This window comes from Rhinichthys klamathensis, unplaced genomic scaffold (genome assembly GCF_029890125.1).
Source record: "Rhinichthys klamathensis goyatoka isolate OS25496 unplaced genomic scaffold, OSU_Roscu_1.1 h1tg000229l_1, whole genome shotgun sequence".
Lineage (NCBI taxonomy): Eukaryota > Metazoa > Chordata > Actinopteri > Cypriniformes > Leuciscidae > Rhinichthys > Rhinichthys klamathensis.
In genome coordinates, this window is record NW_026606753.1 from 307,769 (window position 1) to 330,860 (window position 23,092).

The window sequence follows — 23,092 nt, forward strand, 5'->3', positions numbered from 1 at the left end:
ATTGACAGCCAGGGACGGAAAGAGGCGGTTCTACGTAACTCTCGCGAGACGAGAGCACATTTTGAAAAGTGGCGCTTTCACCGTTGGACAAGATAGAAGTCTCTTAAAGATTTCTTTCAGGTAACGTTACGTCGCGGATGAAATAACATTTTGAGCAAAAATGAACATTTAAGCATATACACTAGCAAGGACGAATGCTTTGATAAATTTGTATTTGTTAAAATTATAAGTATGAGTTAACTTAGTTCGACATGTTTTTGTGTTGTTGCTAGCAGTAGCATCTAAGTTAACTGTCGGGGCTAACGTTAGCAGTTTATCGAGGCGGTGTCGCTCATTTTATAAAACAAATAACTTAACGTTACCTGTTAATAACTTACCAAATTATTAAGGTAACTTGAATTGTAATCCAAGCATTTCATCAGTGCTCTTTTTCATGTGTTTGATTTGATGTGGGATAACATACATCGTACGGTGTCGTTTATGCTAGCTTATTTAATGAATAACTTTTTATTTAGATCATTAGAAGTGTCCAATGGGTGGAGGAAAGATCAGGTAACGTTAACGATTCTGTCGTGCTGAGTTAAAGTTACCCGACATTTGTTGTGACTAATTATCTAATCTATAACCTGTGAAGTGTGTTATTAACATTTAACGCTACAACAAATAAAAAACAAAATAACTTAAGTTAACGTTACATGTTTAAGCGCATGTCCTCAATGTGCGGTGTTCCATGGGTGTTTTGGATTTGTAAACGTATATCAAATATCATTCATTCACATGCAGGCTGGCATGTAATTTGTTTTTGTGTTTTAGCAACATCACCATGCCTGGAGACGCTGATCTGGAGATTGAAGAGGCTTTCCGTCGCGCACAGAAAGCTCATAATAACAAGGCGAAACTTGTTGCCAGTTTGAAGACCAGATATAATAAGGTGCAGCATAATACGTGAATTTTATAATGTATACTATCGTTCAAAAGTTTGGGGTCAGTATTTGACAAATTAATACTTTTATTCAGGAAGAATGCATTGAATTGATTTAAAAAAAAGTTCTATTTCAAAATAATGCTATTGTTTTTTTAACATTACATTCATCAAAGAAACCTGAAAAAAGGTATAATGGTTTCCTCAAAAATATTGAGCAGCATAACTGTTTTCATCATTGGTAATGATGTTTGACACCAAATCAGAATATAAGAATGTTTTCTGAAGGATCATGTGGGACTGAAAACTGGAGTAATGGCTGCTAAATAATCCACTTTCCCATAACAGGAATAAATACAATTTTAAAATGTACTAAAACAGAAAATATTATTATTTTAAATTATAATAATGGTTCACAATATTACAGTTTTACTAAATTTTTGGTCAAATAAATGCAGCCTTGGTGGTTATAAGTGACCGTTCAATAAAGGGATAGTTCACCCAAAACTGAAAATTCTGTCATATTTTACTCACCCTCATGTCGCTACAAACCTGTTAGACTTTCTTTCATCTTCACAACACAAATTAAGATCTTTTTGATGAAATCTGAGAGCTTTCTGTCCGTCCATAGACGGCTACTCAACTGAAACTTTGACACTTCAAAAAATTCATAAAGAGATTGAAAACTAATCCATATGGATTGAGCGGTTTAGTCCAAATTTTCTGATGAGACTTGTCTTGATCGCCTTATAAGATGAACAGATTGAATTTAGGCTTTTATTCAAATATAAACATTGATCAGCAAACAATAAACAGAAGCTTAAAGGGATACTCCACCCAAAAATGAAAATTCTGTCATCATTTACTCACCCTCAAGTTGTTCCAAACCTGTATGAGTTTCTTTCTTTTGCTGAACACAAAGGAAGATATTTTGAAGAACGATTGGAACCAAACAGTTGTTTGGCACCATTGACTTCCATAGTAGAAAAAAAATACTATGGAAGTCAATGGTGCCAAAGTTCCAATCGTTCTTCAAAATATCTTCCTTTGTGTTCAGCAGAAGAAAGAAACTCATACAGGTTTGCAACAACTTGAGGGTGTGTAAATGATGACAGAATTTTCCATTTTGGGTGGAGTATCCCTTTAACCTTCTTGACCCGCTTGAACAAACCTTATGCGGAAGCTCAAATGTCCTGCGTAACACACGAGAATAAACCTCTTTGGTTCTTGCACGTAAAGCAAACATGCTTGAGCTTCTGTTTACCACAACTTATGTGTGAGATGATGGATGTTTATTTGTGAATAAAAGCCTAAATTCAATCTGTTCATATAAAGCTATTGTGTCTTAGAAAATTTGAACTAAACTGCTCAATTCATATGGATTAGTTTTATGATCTCTTTTTGAACTTTTTGAAGCTTCAAAGTTTGTCGTGTAGCTGTCAATGGAGGGACAGAAATGTCTGATTTTATTAAAAGTATCTTCATTTGTGTTCTGAAGATGAACAAAAGTCTTACACAGTTGGAACGACATGAGGGTGAGTAATTAAAGACAGAAATGTTCATTGAGTGAACTAATCCTATAACATAAAATCTTACAAACCCCAAACTTTTGAAAGGTAGTGTAGGTGCATGGGAAATTTTTCTAACCTGTTGTCTGACACATCAAACAATCTTCTAAATTAGGTCATTTTTAATTCTGTGTAGTTGGAAGATAAGTCCGAATTCCATGATGAGTTCATCCGATGCCTGAAGTATGCCATGATCATTTACACCCGAGAGCCTGCAGTGGAGAATATCATTGATTTTGTCACTAAGTTTGCTGCGAGTTTCGAAACGCCTGTTAATGAGGAGGAGGAGGAGGAGGAAGATGACACTGAGTTTTTGAACTTTCTGTTCAACTTCCTGTTGGAGGTAGTGTCACTCATGTAGACATTTGGGTTGGGGGAAAAAGAGCAGGCAAAAAAAAAAAATCATACCTCAGTGTACCTTTGTTTTCATTCAATGTCTTATCCACCTCTTTACCGTCTTTCTCTCTCCCTCAGTCTCACGGTGCAAACAGCCATGCTGTGCGGTTTCGTGTTTGTCAGCTGGCGAATAAGTTGCTGGGCAGTCTTAGTGAGAATGCTCAGATCGATGATGATCTATGTGATAGGATCCATGAAGCCATGCTGGTCAGAGTAACAGACAAATACCCTAATGTCAGGATTCAGGCAGCACTGGCCTTGGCCAGACTTCAGGACCCCAATGACTCAGACTGCCCCACTATTAAAGGTACTCTGAATGCTCATACTTTCACTCACAGACATTCAGCTACAATCCCTACTTAATGTTAACGTTCAAAATTGATCCATGAATCTCCAAGGAATGTAAATTTAAATAAGGTAAATGTGATTAATTCTGTGTGTTTGTAGCTTATATTCTGCTTTTGGAAAATGACTCGAACCCAGAGGTTCGACGTGCTGTGCTGTCTTGCATCGCTCCCTCGGCTGCTACACTCTCTAAAATCTACAAGCGCACCCGAGACGTCAAAGAGAAAGTCAGGAAACTTGCTTATCAGGTAAAAATGTCTAAGAAAATACCAAATTGACTAACCTGCAATGAAAGTTAACAATTAGTAAATAGTGTTTTTTTATGTGAAAGTCTTTACTGTCAGTTTTGATCAATTTAATAAATAATTGGTGAAAAATAAAGATATTAACTTAAAGTTTTTAACGGTAGTGTATGCAATAAATATGATGCGTTTATGTATGTGCCTCAGGTACTGGCAGAGAAAGTGCATATTCGAGCTCTGAGCATCGCTCAGAGAGTGAGTCTATTGCATGAAGGCCTCAGTGACACTGCAGGTAAGGACATTGTGGTGTTTGTTGATCAAATTGTCTCCAGTTGTAAACAACTATGCATGTATTAGAGTTTATGTGCATTGTCTCCTAACAACATAGTCCTCTAAGTCTAGGCACAAACAAGTTGTTTTTTAGGTGACAACTGGGCCATTAAAGACTTGCACACATGTTTCTACTATTAAGGAAAACACCTCATTATGTCTGCCCTTTCAAATCATTTTACTATCAAACATATCTTACTGCAGTGCCTATGATAATATCAGACAACAAACATGTTTATTAGAAATATTTGGCAAAGTATCGCCTGAATGCATATTATAATTTTTGTCTTGTATTAAGCTTATACTTGATTATCTTAGAATTTTGTAAATTGTATATCTTATATTATATTTACTGCTGACAGGGCAGTATAAGTCAATAAACAAATCATGTCCATCTCCCTTAGACTCAGTGAAGGAGGTCATCAAGACCCATTTGCTGCCTGCTTGGCTTCGCTTGCTGCAGGGAGATGTTTTGCAGTTGCTGCACAAACTGGATGTAGAGAACTGTGCAGAAACTGCAGTGACTACCTTACATGCCATCTTTTCCATGGCAACAAACCCTGATGAACTCCTGCAGAATGGTATCAGGCTGGATGAGAGGTCAGTTACTTGAATCTAAACACCAGAACAAGCATACTTCAGTCACTGTAGTTTTGCACCATAATTCAATTCACCAAAATTTAAAAACGTACACATGCCCTGCCCTTTGTATGTCCATTTGACATCTTGGAAAAGGTTTATTGCAAATTTTTAATTATTATTATTTTCATTGTTCTTTGCTTTCAGCTATCAGTAGAAGCATAGTACTTTCAGCTGCATTCAAGCAACAGGGTTTCTGCGGGGCATTACAAAGCATTAAAAGTCATTAAATGGATTTTGTGAAAATTAAGGCCTTAAATGGCATTAAAAAGCATTACATTTTAATCCTACAGGCATTAAAAATGTAGATATAGTTTTGAAGAATTTTATATAATCAATTTATTTGAATATAGCCTTCATAATTAATCATTTTTATTTGCTGTCGCAAAATATGTACGGTAGTGTGATAAACGCAGAACCAGTTTGGTAATTGCTTCCAGCCGGACTAAAATTGCCGTGATGCGGAGGTGATGCGGGCATTTTCTACAGAATAACAGGAATAAAACTAGACCAGAAAAATGGGAAAGTGCAAATTCCAGCAGAAGTGGCCGGAAGACAGTTTAACGCGTTAAAATATTTAACGCAGCATCCGTTAATTTTTGTCATCCTTTGGCTAGTTTTACATTATATGATCCCGCTCTTATTCATGCAAATGCTTTTAAACCATTCAAGCGCGACGAGAAAAGAGACCGCGCTGCCTGTGAATGTCCTTTCTAAGTAACACACGACGCATAGAAAGACGCGCGCCAGAATACAGTTCTCTTTCACGCTTAAACAAACAGTAACGCACACAATTATGCCAAATGTCCATCATTTTTATCCAGACATCAATAGCTGTATTAGTATCAGTGACTACGTTTACATGCAGACAATTTTCGGGTTATGGTCGGGTTAAGGTCACTATTCGGGTTTCTGAAACATTAGGAATAACCCGTTTACATGCGTGAGCAGAGAGAGTTTCTCCTGTATACATGGAATTGCAATATCCCGATGTAAACGCGACGCGCGGTTAGCGTCTGGACGTACGGACAACCTTAAGACGCATTATGCGTCATTTCCGATTCTTCTTCCTGTATCCAAAGACATCAACAATGGCAGCAGCACGCGGATAATGAATAGTTCGGGGCAGATAGCGATCGCCTTTGTTTGCGCTTTGGTGCTGGTACTGACCTCGCTCCAAAAGTATGCTGTGCTGCGTCTCGCCATGTTTACTTCCGGTATACTGCACGCAGGTTTTTGTATGCGCCGAGAAGTTCCTCTACTCAAAAGACCAAGATTCCTTGCGAATAGAACATGCGCAGAACACAAATCACTATGGGGATATGCCGATGCGCGTTTACATGACCAAAAATTCGGGTTAGAAAAGGGGTACCCCAGGTATCATATCCCGGTTTTTAAAATCCGGGATATGAGCATATTCGGGTTTTTGCCGGTGTTTACATGGCCGTGCGCGACCGGGTTATTGCTAATATCCTGGTTTTGAACGGGTTATTGGCTGCATGTAAACGTAGTCAGTGATACTGACCTTCATTCATAAAAAGATGCCATTAAACAAGTATTTGAAATGTATTGTCTTTATGTTGGTTCTAATTTGGAGAATAACTGTGAAATGAATACATTATAAAATATATAAACTAAATATAAACCTACAAAAATGTTTTTTTAATTGCGGTTAATCACAGAAAAACATTTGATTACCCAAGTTAATTTTTTGTGGTTAGTCATGGATCATGTATGACATAAAAAATAAAAGAAAATGGCATTAAAAAGCATTACATTTAATTTGAAGATGCCTGCAGAAACCCTGAAGCAACTGTTACCATAAATATTCTGCTAGTTTTTCCCATATTTGGCATAAGAAATTTGAAAAGTTTGAAAATCCATTGTGGGTCTGCCAGTCACTAATGGCAGAAGTAGTGGTAAACTGTACTGGATATTAAAAACCCATATCAGATGAGCTTTTAGATATTTATTTTACTCAATATATATATATACTCATTTAAAAAAAAAGTATAACCAAACAAAATATCCAACTAAATATTTACTATTTACTGACTAAAATGTCTGTACTCTGTAAACTTTGATTATTACACTTAATAATGTAATGTGCAGTTTAGTGTTGCACGGTGCACCGATACTTCAAAAGTATCGCGATACTCGGAAATTAAAAACTTCACGATACCTAAATTTATTAGTATCGATACTTATAAGAATGACCGCGTTCCAGATTTGTAAGAGAGTATTGCATGTTGGTGTGTGCAACGCACGCTTCCAGTGCCTCCCTATGGACGTCTGTGTTTTTCTCCTCATGCGCGTGTGACAGGGCGCGTGAACTGAACGAGCAGAGAGAGAGAGAGAGAGAGAGAGAGTGAGCGAGCCCCGGTCGCGCGCGCGCACTCTCTCTCTCTCTCTGCGGAGCCAGGCAAAAGTATAAACAAGGCTTCACCGTCTCAAAACTAAGCGCTGTCTTGCTCTCTCTCTCTCCCTCGCACATATTAATCAAAATAATTAGACACGATGGTAAGGTCGGGAGACTAAAGTTTCATGTGGAGCATTCGGAGTTTTTTTTTTTTTTTTCTGAATTACCGCTGGGTGTAAATTGTGGTAAAATACGTTGCCTTATCTTCTCTGAATCGTTCCGCACATTCAGCTGACATAAACCACACTTTAAATAAACGAAAAAAACTATCCAGTCATGAAATGTTTTCTGTGATGACAGTGGGATGTAACCGCCTGGATAATCACACAATTAACGCGCACACGTCCGATAATGACACGTCCAATTCGCGAACTAATGACTCATTTGAACCGATTCGTTTTAATGAATGGTTAAAACAACTGATCTGTCTGAATCGGTGTATAACTAATCGTTAACACTTTGTAATAAGGTTTCATTTATTACATAAATTACATAAAACAAATAAAACACTTGTTTTTTTCCCCCGAAAAAGCATATGACTACTTTTTTCCACACAATGCTATCATGAATCGATAAGAGAATCGTTAAAGAATCGGATCGATAAGCAGAATCGTCAGTGGCATTGATATTGATAAAATCTTATGTTTCTTATCATAACTGAGATAATGCTGCTAAATTTATTTATTTTTTTACCTTGAATGTCATTGCTCTAATTTATTTTTTATATTTTTCATATTTCATATTTTGTTCAAATGGTTATTATAGCCTATCTGCTGTTCAAATGTTCATTTATTAGTGTGTTATGATTGGAATGTTGTCCCAGTTTTAAAATAAAGCACAGCAATGATATTTGAGAGTGTTTCTCCCTTTTCAGGAAAAGTATCGAAAAAGTATCGAAATCGCAATTCTTGACTTGGTATCGGTATCGAAACAATAATTTTGGTATCGTGACAACACTAGTGCAGTTATTACATTATGCTTTAAGTTACGAGTTGCTACACACTGCCTGCTAGTATTTGTTTGGGCAATCTTCAACATTAGTCTCATTTCTTAAATGTGTATATCTCTTTGTACAGGAAACTAATTACTGTGGACTCCCTAACATGTGAAAATGTGTTGTACTGGAGAGCGTTGTGTGAGTTTGTCAAGAGTAAAGGAAATGAGGGTGAGGAATTACTGGAGAAGTTACTCCCTGAGGCGGCCATCTTTGCAGAGTATCTATACAGGTGAATATGCTCTACACTTTTGTTTCTTGTAACCCTTTTAATTTAATTTTCTTTTTGAATTCAGTTAAACACTTAACATTTGCAAATGATAACCCAGCTAAATAAGGAAGCTTTTTTGTTTCAGTTATCTAAAGAGCATTACTCCGCTGTCTGAGGAGCAAAGAGCTGATATGACACAGCTTGAGATGGTGATGACCCAAGAGTTTGTTGGACAGCAGCTGATTCTGCTAGTCGGGTGCCTTGACACTTCTGAAGAAGGTGGCAGGTCTGAGTTCTCAGTACTCTGATCTCTTACTGATCAATGTAGAATAAACATTTTAGACTATTATTATCTTTAGTTTTTGATGGTCCGTTTCCTCCCTTTATGTCTGTGTAACTTAAACACCCTTAAAAGTCTGTTGTATTTTTTAACTGCAAATTTAGTTATTAAAGTTTTAATCTTCACATGAACTGTTCTAGGAAGCGCATGGTAGCAGTGCTCAAGGAGATCCTTGTGATGCCCAACACACCCACGTCTCTGATAGGTTTGCTGGTGGAGAAACTGATTGGCATTCTACGAGATGACGCACAGAAAATTCAAATGGTCAGTCCTTGTGAGAACATCATACTCTTTAAAAAAAAAAAAAAAAAATCTTCTGTTTGTGGCAGCCAGAGATTGTATCAGTGTTAGATTTGTAATGTTATGAGAATTTCATGGTATGATAACTGTCTCAGAAAATTGTTAAACAATCAATTCTTATTATCATCAGTTAAAAGGACAGTTAAATGAATGAAAAGAGGGTTTTTGGTTAAAAAAATGCTTTACTATAACAAACTTGAAACCATTTGTTTGTTTTGTTAATTATTTTTGAATCATCCAAAACATATAATCAATTCAATTTAATAATCGATTAATGATTGGAACAACTTTTTAAGAATGAAATGTATTTTATTTAGAACATTTTATTCAAAAATATTACAAAAACCGGCAGTAATCAAATTAATGCGTAAAACTAAAATTTCAAATTAATGTTTTAAAATGTAATCAAATGGAAAGTGCTGCACAACAAAGATTTGATAAATTAAAACATACAAAAAAATGAAATCCCTAATGTTTAAATAAATTGTGGTGGTGTTGTTATTATTATTTTGAGAAGTACATTCTATTCTACAATAGTAACCTACTTCTTCATAGTACATACTAGTACTTTAAGGGATAGTGCACCCAAAAATGAAAATTAGCCCATAATTTACTCACCCTCAAGTCATCCTAGGTGTATATGACATTCTTCTTTCAAACGAATACAATCAGAGTTATGTTTAAAAATGTCCTGGCTCTTCCAAACTTTAAAACAGAAACGGCCATTCACTCCCATTATAAAGTCCATAAAAGTGCATCTATCCATCATAAGTGCTCCACACGGCTCTGGGGGGTTAATTAAGGCCTTCTGAAGCGTAGCGATGCGTTTGTGTAAGAAAAATATCCATATTTAAAACTTTATAATGTAAAATAACTACCGTATTTTCCGCACTATAAGCCTTATAATCCGGAGCGCCTTATATATGGATGGTGAACACACGTTCACCAAGATGGGGAGACAGCGCCGGGCTGATATATCAGTCTCAACTGTGATCCGAGCTTTCACGAAGGCAGGAATAATCTCTTTATTCAGCCGGCTCACATACCCGTATTTACTTCCTGTTTTCGGTCGAAGTCCACAGTAGTTGATTGTCGAGTTTGCGCGCGCGCGATCAAACCTCCTCCGTGTGTTCAACATCTGATTCGGATGAACTATCCATTTGAGCTGATATTCTCAGAACACCACACAGCACCGTCATCGGCTGACAGCTGACAGTCTGAGTCTCCACTGTTGCTTAGTTACCAATGATCGCGCGTGCGCACTCGACAATCGCCTACTGTGGACTTCGACCGAAAACAGGAAGAAAATACGGGTATGTGAGCTGGCTGAATAAACATCATTTTTATTCATATCTTTCACATTTACTGCAGTCAGATTCACCGTGTTCACTCACATGGCTGTGCACTTGTAATGACACATTAAGGTTGTTAAGAGGCTAAAAGCAGGTTTAAAACTTGTCCCGTTTAAGTCAACAGGGTGCAAATTTTAAAAAGAGGATAACACGGTGTAGGCAACACCGGTTTTTGTCATTGTTATCTGTACTGACAGCACTCCAAATTTACAAAAAATTAGCTCAGTGTTAAAATTGACCGGAGTTTTCCTTTAACGTTTGAACAACGTTACCATGGGAGTGAACGGAGTTGTCAGAACGCTTAATAAAGTTTGACTTTATCTGACTGTTTTGTTGACATTTGTTGACATCTAGTGGATGCATAACGCAAACCCAGTCAAACGTTTGACTGCAGTATCTCATGCGCCTTATAATCCGGTGCGCCCTATATATGAAAAATGTTCTAAAATAGGTCATTCATTGAAGGTGCGCCTTATAGTGCGGAAAATACGGTAGCTTCCGGCTAAACGAACATACGGATTGCGCCTAAAGTGCAACTTGTGACTTCGGAAGTAGCGTAGTGCGTCATGGTGTAGCGTAAATATCAGCAGTGCGTCGCATAAGTTGCGCTTTAGACTTAAGTGTAATCAGAATGTTCCTTTGGCCGGAAGCTAGTTATTTTACTTTATACATTTTTAAAAATATTTTTCTTACACAAACGCATCGCTACGCTTCAGAAGGCCTTTATTAACCCCCGGAGCCATGTGGAGCACTTTTATGATGGATAGATGCACTTTTATGGACTAAAAAACAGAAACGGCCATTCACTCCCATTATAAAGCGTGGAAGAGCCAGGAGTCAGGACATTTTTAATATAACTCCAATTGTATTCGTCTGAAAGAAGAATGTCATATACACCTAGGATGACTTGGGGGTGAGTAAATCATTGGCAAATTTTCATTTTTGGGTGTACCTACCCTTTAATTTCTTTAAGTTAAACCAAACTTTTATTTTGATGGGTTTTAGTGAAGACCGTTTCAGAGCAAATTTGGCTGGTTTTTCTCCAATAAAATGATAATGCTCATTAAGCGTTCTCTCAGAGCAGCTCTGGATATGTTCATGTGTTCTCGTCCACATTATTGTGAGTTGGCAGATGCTGAAAACACCATGAGGTCTTCACGCATACTTGAGTATGTAGTAGACAAAACTGTGCAGCTCATTCACACAGAGACACGCAGATTATAGCAGTCTTTTTGCTCTTTAACATCCACAGACCATGTCGCGACTTAATCTATTGTACATCTCTACTTTTGATTTATTCATCCGTCCATCAATTCATGTGTTTTATGTGACATCTGCATTATACTGTAAATTCCATTTTCACGACTGGATTAAAGGGGTTTCCCTCTGCATTGTGGAAATCATATGACCTAAGTTATTAATGGGACATACCTTTATCTGCACTGAGGGATGGAATATAGGTGAACATGTTCGTGTTTCCTCTTTTTGCAGCCACTTGCATCCACCTTTTTTTCAAAATTGGATATCTATCCTCGAGGACAACCACGCGTTTGTATTTTCTGTATCCAAAGTATTTCCATACTGCAAATTTTTACTTTTTCGACGGGGATGTAGATTAGAGATAACAGCTTCTGTCTCTGATATTTTACTGCTATACGTGTGGGTGGAGCAAGTTCAGTTTAAGCAGTCAAGAGGAAAGAATTAATACCGTTTTAATTAATTACCCCCCCCCCCCCAATACCGTAGATAAACAAATGTGCACGACATGATAACCATAATACCGTGATATTATCGCCAAAGTTACAACCCTAATCAGTGTAGTCCTCTCAGATGGAGTATGTCCTTTTCTTTGTCTGTTTACGTTGAAACTGGCCTAAATTGGGTTCCACAAAAAATCTGATTCAATTGTCTTTCAAACATGCAACAAGAATTATCGGTGGCAGTTGGCTGAAAAAAATTTAATTGGTTGACTGTAAATGTGGCCTTTGAGATCTGCTGATTTATGCAGTCAAGTGTCTCTACAGCAATTCACTGAAGGTTTAATTTTGTATGTGTGCGGTTATTTTAATCAGGTTGCTGAAATAATCTCTGATGTGAGAGAGCCCATTTTTCCCATCTCTGAACCTGTGGATGAGAATGAGAAACGCAGAAAGCAAGTTAGAGTGAGTAAAACTTCATAAACCACTGATACCTAATGGCATCAACCTAATGCATTAGATTGGCATCATTTTAAAATATTTTTTTATAGTTAGCTGAGGTGCGAGTGCAGATAATGGAGGCCAAGCAGACTTTAGAAGATTGCATCAGCTGTCAGGACTTCAGTCGTGCAGCTGAGCTGAAAGACTCCATCTCTCAGCTGGAAGAGCTCAAGAACCAGCTCGCCCTGGAGGCTTCACAGCCTTCTGAAAATATCAAGGAGCAGCGTGTGGAGAAGGTACTAATTTACAAAGACACTCACATACATTGAAAAAATTAAATAATACATTTATTTAGCAAGCTTACATTTTAATAAAAAGTTACAGTAAATAACCTAGGATGGTATAATGTTTCAAATAAATAAAACTTTTTTTTTATTCAAAGAATTCTGAAAAATTAAGCATCAGTTTCCACAAAAATATTTTAGTAGCACATCTGTTTTCAACTGTTATTATTAATGGGTTAATTTGCCCAAAAATAAAAATTATCCCATGAATTATTCACCCTCAAGCCATCCTAGGTGTATATGACTTTCTTCTTTCAGATGAACAATCGGAATTATATTTAAAAATTTGCTCTTCCAAGCTTTATAATGGCGTTCCTAATTTTGTCCAAAAAGGTCCCCCCAAAAAAAGCCATCCATCATAAAAGTAATCCATACGACCCAGGAAGTTGATAAAGGCCTTCTGAAGCAAAGCATTGGGTTTTTGTAAGAAAAATATCCATATTTAATACTTTAAAAACTAAAATAACTAGCTTCCGGCAGAAGGCCTATGCAGGTCGACTTACGCCAAAAGAGTAACCCCTGACGCAATGTAGGAGTAGCGCAAGCTTTGATGTCTTTCGCGGTTCAAACAAATAGGGCAGGGCAACAGCCTCAAGCTCATCTTCTCTTATATCGAAATCCTCAGAATGAGAAGTCTAAAACAAGAATTTTTAATGAAGAAATGTCAGTTTTGTTTTGCTCTATCCTCTCCGCTTCCGCGTTAGTCAATACATCAGTTTAGGGGTTACTCTTTCACTGTAAATCGATGCGTACGGCCGTCTGTCGGAAACTAGTTATTTTAGCTTTATAACGTTTTAAATATGGACATTTTACTTACATAAACGCATTGATTCGCTTCAGAAGGCCATTATTAACCCCCCGGAGCCATGTGGAGCACTTTTATAATGGATGGATGTGGTTTTTTGGAATTTAAAATCTGGTCCTTTATTCACTGCCATTATAAAGCTTGGAAGAGCCAGGACATTTTTTTTATATATCTCCAATTGTATTTGTCTGAAAGAAAAGTCATACACCTAGGATGGCTTGAGGGTGAGTAAATCATGGGCTAATTTTCATTTTTGGGTGAACTATCCCTTTAAAGGGATACTCCACTTTTTTTGGAAATAGGCTCATTTTACAACTCCCCCAGAGTTAAACTGTTGAGTTTTACCGTTTTTGAATCCATTCAGCCGATCTCCGGTTCTGGCGGTACCACTTTTAGCATAGCTTAGCATACATCATTGAAGTGGACAAGACCATTAGCATTTCTCATTAAAAAATGACCAAAGTGTTTCGATATTTTTCCTATTTAAAACTTGACTCTTCTGTAGTTACATCGTGCACTAAGACCGACGGAAAATGTAAAGTTGCGATTTTCTAGGCTGATATGGCTAGGAACTATACTCTCATTCCTGCGTAATAATCAAGAAACTTCACTGCCGTACCATGAGAGCAGCAGGCGTAATGATATGACGCAGCGCCTGAAAATAGTCCCCAGCTCGATAATTTCCAACGTGACCGGGACTAACTGCCTGCGCCTGCTGCTCTCATAGTACGGCAGTAAAGTTTCTTGATTACTACGCAGGAATGAGAGTATAGTTCCTAGCCATATCAGCCTAGAAAATCGCAACTTTACATTTTCCGTCGGTCTTAGTGCACGATGTAACTACAGAAGAGTCAAGTTTTAAATAGGAAAAATATCAAAACACTTTGGTCATTTTTTAATGAGAAATGCTAATGGTCTTGTCCACTTCAATGATGTATGCTAAGCTATGCTAAAAGTGGTACCGCCAGAACCGGAGATCGGCTGAATGGATTCAAAAACGGTAAAACTCAACAGTTTAACTCTGGGGGAGTTGTAAAATGAGCCTATTTCCAAAAAAAGTGGAGTATCCCTTTAATAAGAATCTTATTTGAGCACCAATTCAGCCTATTAGAATGATTTCTGAAGAGTCATGTGAGTGCAGAGGAATAATGATGCTGAAAATTCAGCTTCGCCATCACGGTAATAAATTATATTTTAAAATATAGGTCTTCTGACAAATATCTGCTAATTAGATAATTGTCCATTTTAACTTTGTCTATCACTATGCTATCAGTCACAGTATACATGAATTGGTTTTGGAATTATTTTTGTGGAAAGTTGTTGTATTACAATTTGTTCAACTTGTATCATATGAGCATAAGTTAGTTAGTGAATTGCTCGATCAGTGTCATAAATGAACCTATTAAGACGTGTAAGTGTGAGAACAAATGTCGTGTGAATGGCCTGAGTCTTGGTGTCACATTTTAGGTGAACACTATGGCATAGTTGACACCATTAACGTGCATGTACATATTAAGCCTTACATTAAGTGCTTAATTTAAATATAATCTCACATACTGTAATCACATGTCATGTGTGTATTTTCCCCAGAGTGATCCAGAGACTTTGTTGAAATGTCTGACGATGTGTGCCGGGTTGTTCAAGCAAATGAACATCAAGAGAGGAATCTGCCCTACCATGAATGCTCTTATAGAGTCACTGGTACTCATACTCATTCATAAAAGCACTCACATTAATAACCATTTCCTGCTTTTCTGCAGTATAGGAAAAACTTGGGTCTGCATGGCACTTTTATCACAAGCCACTTTGGTTACTGGACTCTGTACACAAATCAATGTAGTGCTCAACTGGAGCTGCAGTTATGGGAATATAACTTCAAAGTGCTTTCTCATTCCTAGATACTGCCAAGTGTGTCCAACCCTAACCCTGCTGTGCGCAACATGGCTGTCATCTGTTTGGGAACTGCTGCTCTCCATAGTAAAGACCTCGCCAACACACACCTTGTGCTGCTCTTGCAGGTATTTAAACATTTGTGTTAAAGGGATACTCCACCGGTTTTTCATATTAAACTATGTTATTCCCTTAACTGACGGAAATGAGAGGGAGGGAGAGAGGAAGCGGGAGCCGGTAAGAGGACTTTTCACGAGTGATGATATTATTGCGCAAAGTCGAACTGCTCAAAAGCACTTGCTATGGTATTCCGCCATACAATATAGTCATCAATTTTAAACGCGTAGAAAAGCGCAACGTTTTATTTTGTGTCACCAGCCTAGGTCGAGTTACACTACTCGAGTAACTGTTTAAATAGGGAAAACGAGGAAGTGTTTGGTCGCTTCTCTTTTTGGCCCATATTTAATGCACTGGGCTAAGCTAAGTGCTAACATAGTTTTGCGGTAATACAGAGTGATTAAATGCACGCACTGAGACGAGAGAGGTATGTATCAACTCGTCTTAGTTAAGGGAATAACATAGTTTAATATGAAAAACCGGTGGAGTATCCCTTTAAAGATAACCAAATTCACTTTGTCTTGAAAGCTTGGAGATTATTTTGTGTGTGTGTGTTTTAGATCACACAGCTAGACGAGCCTAAAATCAGGATCAGTGCTCTCCGAGCTCTCATTGACCAGCTCCTGCTCAATGGCCTTAACATCCTGCAAGACAAGTCTGCTCCTCCTACCTCCCAGGCACCTGACTCTCCAGACAATAACGGACAACCTGACCAACAAGTTGAAGAGGAGAGTACCGTCCAGGGCATTCTGAGGATGCTTTCAGAATTCCTTGATAGTGAGGTACTGCATATCCATCACTTTAGGCACTTTCACATGTTAAAGGTACACTATTGGAACCAGTAAAATCTAACCCAACAGCTGAAAATATAAATCATTATTTGGAAGCCTATTGTAATAAACAGACTGAGGCAAAAAAAGTTTTGTACTTGCACAAAAGCAGAATTGACAGTACATTTTTTATTTTGTTGAACTTTTTAAAGTCAGCATGAAATGTAAGTTGCGGTCGTATTTCCCATATTGTACATATCAAAGTGAAATGGGGAGGAGCCCTCACACTGGTGTATGTGTCATCAGAGAAGAAATGTCAGGGCTCCAGACTGCGACCAAATGGTTGCATTTTGCGACCAAAATTTGAGAGTGTGTGAAATTTTACATCCAGTCGCACATGTGCGACCAGTAAAGTTGCCCCTTTTTTTTTTACACGTTAAACGTGGAAGGGGCGCATCAATGAATCCGGAATGAGTGGCAGGCCAATGAGTGTGACAAGGATAGGGAATGGCCACTGTAAGTGGCTTATGTGTGGAGGGGGAGGGTCCTAATCGAGCGCGCGTAATTAAACGTCTGTGAGAAGAGACGGAGACAAATATCACAGCCTGCTATGTGCGTCTGAGCAATGAGCAAGCGATCTATCGACTCATTCTTCTGACCTGCGACTAGTGCCAAAGTCTACAGTATCACAGTCGGATGATGATTTAGAGTCAGGTTTGTGTGGCGAAAAAGGCCCGAACCCACCATTTTCTGGAAGACTGGCTGCAAGAATTCAGCTGGTTGAGGTACTGTAAGGAGATGAACTCCATGAACTGCGAATGTTGCAGTCGCTACCTTGTTCTAGTGGAATGTTATTGGCCAGTGCCCCTAATGTCTACATACATTTGTTAAGTATTGTTTGTAACTGTGAAATGACCGAAAGGTTACTTAAAGCACTTTGTTACTAAGCACTAGGCTTGCTATGATAGTCAGTGTTACCTGTGTTCAAAAGCAACACAGGTTACATCTCTTCCCCACCGCGGCACCGCCCACCGCGGCACCGCCCCCCACTGTCGATTTTTATTTTATTTTTATAAAATCATTTAGTCCAGTTAGAGAACACGCTATTAAACTGAACATGTCTGCTTAATAAATCGTGAGCCGAACAAGAGTCGCCGCACAGATCAGCAACAGGAGTCAGATTTCATTCATTACGAGAGTGAGGAGCTGACTGACAAGGTGACTGCGGAATATTTGGTGTCAAAGCAAAATGTAAAAGTGCCTATTTAAGTGAATTTGTCATTGCACTGTTTTGTTGTTGTGTTTTTCATTAAGAATAATAGGCTAATGAACTAACCATTCAAGTAATATAGCAAGCGTTTTCAGTTTATTCCTATGGAAAAATTCTCGTTCTGCTCGCTCCGCTCCCGATGACGTGCGGCCGTGCACATGTTAGTTTTGTTGTCAAATTAGCGCCAATTCGGGGCACAACAACAAAACAGTGCTGCTCCGCACCATTATGAATACCCGTGCAAACTCGCGCATTTTACGCTTGCCTTTAAATTAGCGATTTAAAAGCCCCCGCCGGTGATACCGATGTTGTCACATGTCGATTAACCTGTGGTAAAATATCCTCACCGTCACATCCCTAATGTACTGTCATGACAGCGATGGTGCTGTCGATTTACCTTGTTGTTGCAGCTTCAAAAGTGCACAATAAAATGTGACACTGATAATAGATACAGAAATGACAATGTGCTGTTTCAAATTCAAAGTATTTATTAGTAATACAGTGGAAATCAGTAGAAATGTGAATATTTGGTTAGCATGTTGATTTACGGTGTGTGCCCCTAAATTTTCTGGTTGTGCGCCTAAAATTTTCATTTGGGGGCCACTGTGCTCCTAGTGAAAAAAGTTAGTCTGGAGCCCTGGATGTTGTAAATGTTGTTGTTTTCTGAAGTGTTCGGAAAAATTGTTTATAATAAACACTGCTGCATTCCATTAAACAATAATTTTTGATTTCATGATGACTTGACATTGCTGTGAACAGCCTTTATTTGATAGAACTGTTAATGTTAGTTTCATTCACATGTTGTGTTGAACCTATGCAGTGATTTTTCTGCCAACTCCTTAAGCTAGCATCTTGCTGGAGCTGATTGGCAGGCATTTTGACAATGTGCCCCATTTATACATGATGTCTAGATGGTGTAAATGTACTGCAAATGCTGTAGCAAATGAAACCTATTTCAAATTTTTCAGATCTGTGAGCTCCGCACAGAGACGGCAGAGGGTCTGGCCAAGCTGATGTACTGTGGGAGAATCCTAAGTCCAAAGATGCTTTCCCGTCTGGTGCTATTGTGGTACAATCCTGTAACGGAGGATGACCAAAGACTACGGCATTGCCTGGGGGTATTCTTACAGTTATATGCCCGGGCCAGCAGGTATACATATAGGGAGATCTACTTAAACTGAATAAAAATCATGTAAATGCTTTGAGCAATTAAAGGGGTAGTTAACCCAAAAATGAAAATTGTCTTTTACTCACCCTCCTGTTTTTCTAAACCAATGTGACTTTCATCTTTGAAACACAAATGAAATTTTGAGATTTTTAGTCCCTCTACTGAAAATCCATTCCACCAAAACTTACATTTTTTCAAAGGGTAATAAAGAGATTGTAAAAGTAATCCATATGAAGCAAGATGTTTAATACAAGTCTTCTGAAGAAACATGATTGCTTTATATGGTGAATGGGTTTAATTTAGCCTTTTATTCACATATAAACATTAATCAACACACATACATAGAACACATCAAATATCAGAATTTTCATTTTTGGGTGAACTAACCCTATAATGTAACGTGTATACCTGAATTACAATAATAGTGCCATTAACATTAAAGTCTGTTGTAACAGCACAGCCAGATATTTACAGTTGTTCCTGTAATTGTTGTACACTAGAGCAAATCAAGAGTGTGTGGAGGAGAGTTTTCTGCCAACCATGAGAACTCTGTTCAATGCTCCCGTGACCTCTCCATTGTCTGAGGTAGACGCATCCAACGTGGCTGAACTGTTTGTTGAACTAACACGACCCAGTGCTCTTGTGCAACCTGCTGCCGTACAGGTACACTTGAACTTGCATGCACGCTTACAGAAACAACAGTAATGGGTATGTTTAAAGCACTTTAATATGTTGATATTATGTAAATGATCAAACATCTCTTATGCAGGCTGTGTCTGTGCATGACTCCCTGGCAGTGCGTGTTTGTAATGAGATCTTGAGAGACGTTTCTGCTCCTGAGGTGCGTCTCTACTGTAAAACTCTCAGCTGGCTGGAGATTAACACTGAGCCTGGACCTGCCAACAATGAATTGCAACTACTGTTAAAAGACATTTTACAGGTACTGCTGGAGTTAGGTCTCTTTTGTGAACATGCAAATGCCAGATTAAGCAGAAAGGGATGAGAAATGAATGCCAATCTATCTGATGGGATATTTGATTAATGTATGCAATTATTTATGATCCATCAAGTGATCACTGTTTTTCCATCTTGTGTGTTACAGGAAGTGAAAGATAAGTACTGTACAAGGGTTATTGAAAAGCTTCGTAACCAGCTAAATGGGGATCGTTCCAAATCAGACAGTAACCAGGACACAACTTTGCTTAACTTGGATGACAATACTGGAGGTACTAGCAAGCAAGCTAAGCATTCTGTGACTAAGTTCAGAAATTTATAATGGCCGAGGAAGAAAATAAAAAGGGTTTTATTAGTATAAAACATTGTTCTTAGTCCTATCTAGTTTCATTTATGTAAGGATTGATGGTTGAGCTAATATTAGATAATTTGATTAATTTAGTTGTAATTGTTCAGATTCATAATTTTCAGTTGATTCCGTTTAAATCTTTACAAGTACACTATGCAACTTTTTGCCCTCTAGCGGTTAAACAAAACTGCATGCATTTTGAGGAAGAACATCGTATTGGTTGTGCTTTGGCTCTCCATGACTGCGGATAAATATGGTTCTGTCTCTAACTAAAACAAGAGAAAGATTATCCCACTGCTCAAAAAAACATGCACAAAAAACAAATTCCAGCACAGCGCTTCAACAACTAGAAAAATAAATAATTAATGCTTTACAATGAACTGTTAGAGAGCTACATATGGCAATTGATCTGCTCAATAAAATACCTTACTCACCTGTTGAGTTATAAAAACTGAATACAACATCGCTTTTACAACATTTTAAATCCCTCAGTTTTAGCCATCTCTAAAAAGACAAGCCAATGTTGATTCATATTTAATTACGAGCTCTGTCGTGTTTTCTTTTTGGCAGCAGACTTTTCCTTTATTTAATGTTTTTAAACAAAAGGGTGATTCCCCAGAGGTTAGAGATTTAGGGCTCCATTAGGAGCCTGTAACATAGTCAAAGTAGCCAGAGTAACTTTTCTCCGTTTACGGATATGATGAGACGCACAGGCGAGTGGCTTTTGTACGCAATTTCCTTTGAAAACATTCCCGCCCGATCTAAAATATAAATGCTTATAATGGGCTTACCATAGTGAATCAGGGTAAGACTAGAAGTATTGCTTTATTGACTGGTTAACAACTTAACTTAAATATAATTTAATAATTTATAAAATAATAATTTAAATTCATTTTGAACAAAAAAGTTACACGGCTTCCCTTTAAGTATTTACATTTTTTTTTTCTCATTTTTTATATATTTATGTAAATTATGATTTAATTTATAAAACAAATATATAATTTTTCAGTTGTAGTTCATTCTCGATTAATTGAATTAAAGTACTGTAAATGGACAGTACACTATATTTATATAGTAACAGTAAAAACGCCCTTTAAAATCCACTCCTGGTTGCAAATATTGACGTGATATGTTAATACCTGTAGTAAATAAAGTAGCTGTTACATTAACAAACCTATCCGTGTATCCTTGCAGAGGTGGTGAACAAAGATGAGACTAAACCTAAACGTGTAAAACGAGGTACAGTCTAATTTAATTTGATAAAATGGGGAGAAAAAATTGGTGTAGCTTTTATGATGGTTGTATTTAGCTCTGTCTGTTGTTTTTCAGGCCAGAAAAAAGCTTCAACTGCAAAAAATGGGAAGAAAACCAGTAAAGTGGAGTTGTCCTCTGAAAGGTTTGTTCCACATCTTGACTTTTTTGTTGTTGTTAATATACAAAATGGAAAAAAATTACATTTGAGATTGTTCAATTGTGTTTTGTTCTTATCCTTTCTATAGTGATGAAGAGAACGTTCCAGAAGTGCCTCCATCAGTGCGACCAAGTCGCCGTGCCAAGATGGCTTCTCTGGAGAAAACCAAGCAGGATCTGACTGCCCTCATGAACCAGGAGGCCAATGGTTCATAGAGTGGATTAGTTATGATGAAAGTTGACCTTATAGCATCCTACAGTCACTTCAGATCTACCTGAGAAATTACATACTGCTATATATTTTTTTTATACTTTCTCAAGAAATCTTGACTCCTTAGTCTAAACCTGGGTTGATGTCAAAATGGTCTTTGTTAGAATGCAGCATCTGCAGGACCTCTCAAGAGGCTGTCCTTGGGAAGGAGTCATGTTAACATTTATTTCATCTTTCTAAAGAGAGTGCCTTGGAGTTTCCTGAATTTTTGCAACATTTATTTAATTGTTTGAGGCTGTTCTCTTAAAAATGCACCAAACTACCCCTTTCGTTTATAATCGACTATTAAGAAAATGATGATCCTAATATGAACTAAATGTTGGAAATTTGGTGCATGTCAATAACAGCTAATATTTGAAAGTTGGTTGTTATATTATATTTCCATATAAAATGTTTACTTGCATTTGTATGCATTTTTTAAACCTGAATAAAATGTTTAAAACTGTAACGCAATTACTCTGACAGGACAAAATCTGTTTGCAAGAGATTTTATTGTTCTGGATTGAGACAATCTTTAAAGGCAAGTATAAAAAAAAAAAAACAGAAAATACAATGTGTGTACATAATTTGTATGTTTATGTACAACATCTAGCACCAGGTAACAAGTTTACAGTGGCCAAAACTTTTAAATGGCATATTTGAATATTGTAAGACTATATACAGAAGAAGGCCTCCTGACAATTCCCATTACAAGCTCCTACTCCAGCATATGGTTGGCATAGGTATAGAGATATAATGCATCATTTTAACGACTCCATTAGTTTGAATGGTTATTGAGGCCCTAAAGTAGTAGATGGAGTGTCTTATTTCAGCAGTATACAAATCGAATTGTCCATCTAAAGTGGTCTCAGTGTAGCACTGACTAAACTTATTGCAGAAATGCTAGCCAGTCTTGTAACAAGGAGCCTAAATGAATTCAGGTGACTCAAAACCTAAACCCACAGTAGGGCAACTTCAACCTTTTACATACTCAAGGGGCAGGGCAGCAGGCTGCTAACAAACAACAGATGTAAAGAGCTACCAAACAAAGTATTTAAATAACTAAACATACAGGCTGTATAACCAGTTAAAATGTTCTTGGTAGAGACCTAAATTAATGACATGTTTACAAAAATGGGTAATCAGTTTAGGCTGCTACTACCATGCCTTACCAGTAGATTTCAGGAGGTAGGTGTCACATACTGCTATAGATCAAAAATTAAGATTTTTTTTTTTTGTACACATTTTATATTCAAGAAATGATATGTGGAGCATAGTTGCCTCTGGGTGATCTTAAAAGCTTTTAATTTAAAAGAAAAACTGAAAATAAAACATTGCACCAAAAATACGCTGTACATTATAACAATGGTTGTCAGAAATAAGAATACAAAATGGGTAGCAGTTGGGTTTGGTAGTGCAACAAGAACATAAACCTGGATGTAAATTAATGCTTAAATGATTTTCCACAACTTGAAAAACAATGTAAATTCACAGAAGTTGTAAGAAAGGTTTCCATAACAGGATAAACATACAGGGTAAAAGCACACTACAGACACTTTTGAGAATAAA

General features: G+C 37.4%; 1 protein-coding gene across 2 annotated transcripts; it reads left to right on the forward strand.

The window, feature by feature from the left end:
• Window positions 1–55: 55 nt before the first annotated feature.
• On the forward strand, window positions 56–21,788 carry ncapg (non-SMC condensin I complex, subunit G). 2 transcript variants are annotated; one of them, XM_056265098.1, is made up of 23 exons: window positions 58–120; window positions 516–552; window positions 814–931; window positions 2,627–2,833; window positions 2,965–3,193; window positions 3,334–3,479; window positions 3,681–3,765; window positions 4,208–4,403; window positions 7,938–8,087; window positions 8,212–8,352; window positions 8,547–8,670; window positions 12,131–12,220; window positions 12,307–12,492; window positions 14,936–15,046; window positions 15,244–15,363; window positions 15,913–16,134; window positions 18,361–18,542; window positions 19,061–19,223; window positions 19,330–19,500; window positions 19,663–19,786; window positions 21,058–21,102; window positions 21,193–21,259; window positions 21,363–21,788. In XM_056265098.1, exons 2-23 carry the CDS (start codon window positions 533–535, stop codon window positions 21,487–21,489), a joined length of 3,024 nt encoding a protein of 1,007 aa, XP_056121073.1. In that variant the 5' UTR covers window positions 58–120; window positions 516–532; the 3' UTR covers window positions 21,490–21,788. The 2 variants fall into 2 exon arrangements, with proteins under 2 accessions (XP_056121072.1, XP_056121073.1); XM_056265097.1 differs by lacking the exon at window positions 516–552 and having other exon boundaries at window positions 56–120; window positions 21,193–21,788.
• Window positions 21,789–23,092: the final 1,304 nt, after the last annotated feature.

Excerpts from the sequence above, each read along its gene's own strand:
- ncapg (XM_056265098.1), top strand. The coding sequence starts at position 533 with ATGGGTGGAGGAAAGATCAG. Across the intron at positions 4,404-7,937 it reads GGTATCAGGCTGGATGAGAG|GAAACTAATTACTGTGGACT; the intron begins GTCAGTTACTTG and ends CTCTTTGTACAG. Across the intron at positions 8,671-12,130 it reads ACGCACAGAAAATTCAAATG|GTTGCTGAAATAATCTCTGA; the intron begins GTCAGTCCTTGT and ends TATTTTAATCAG.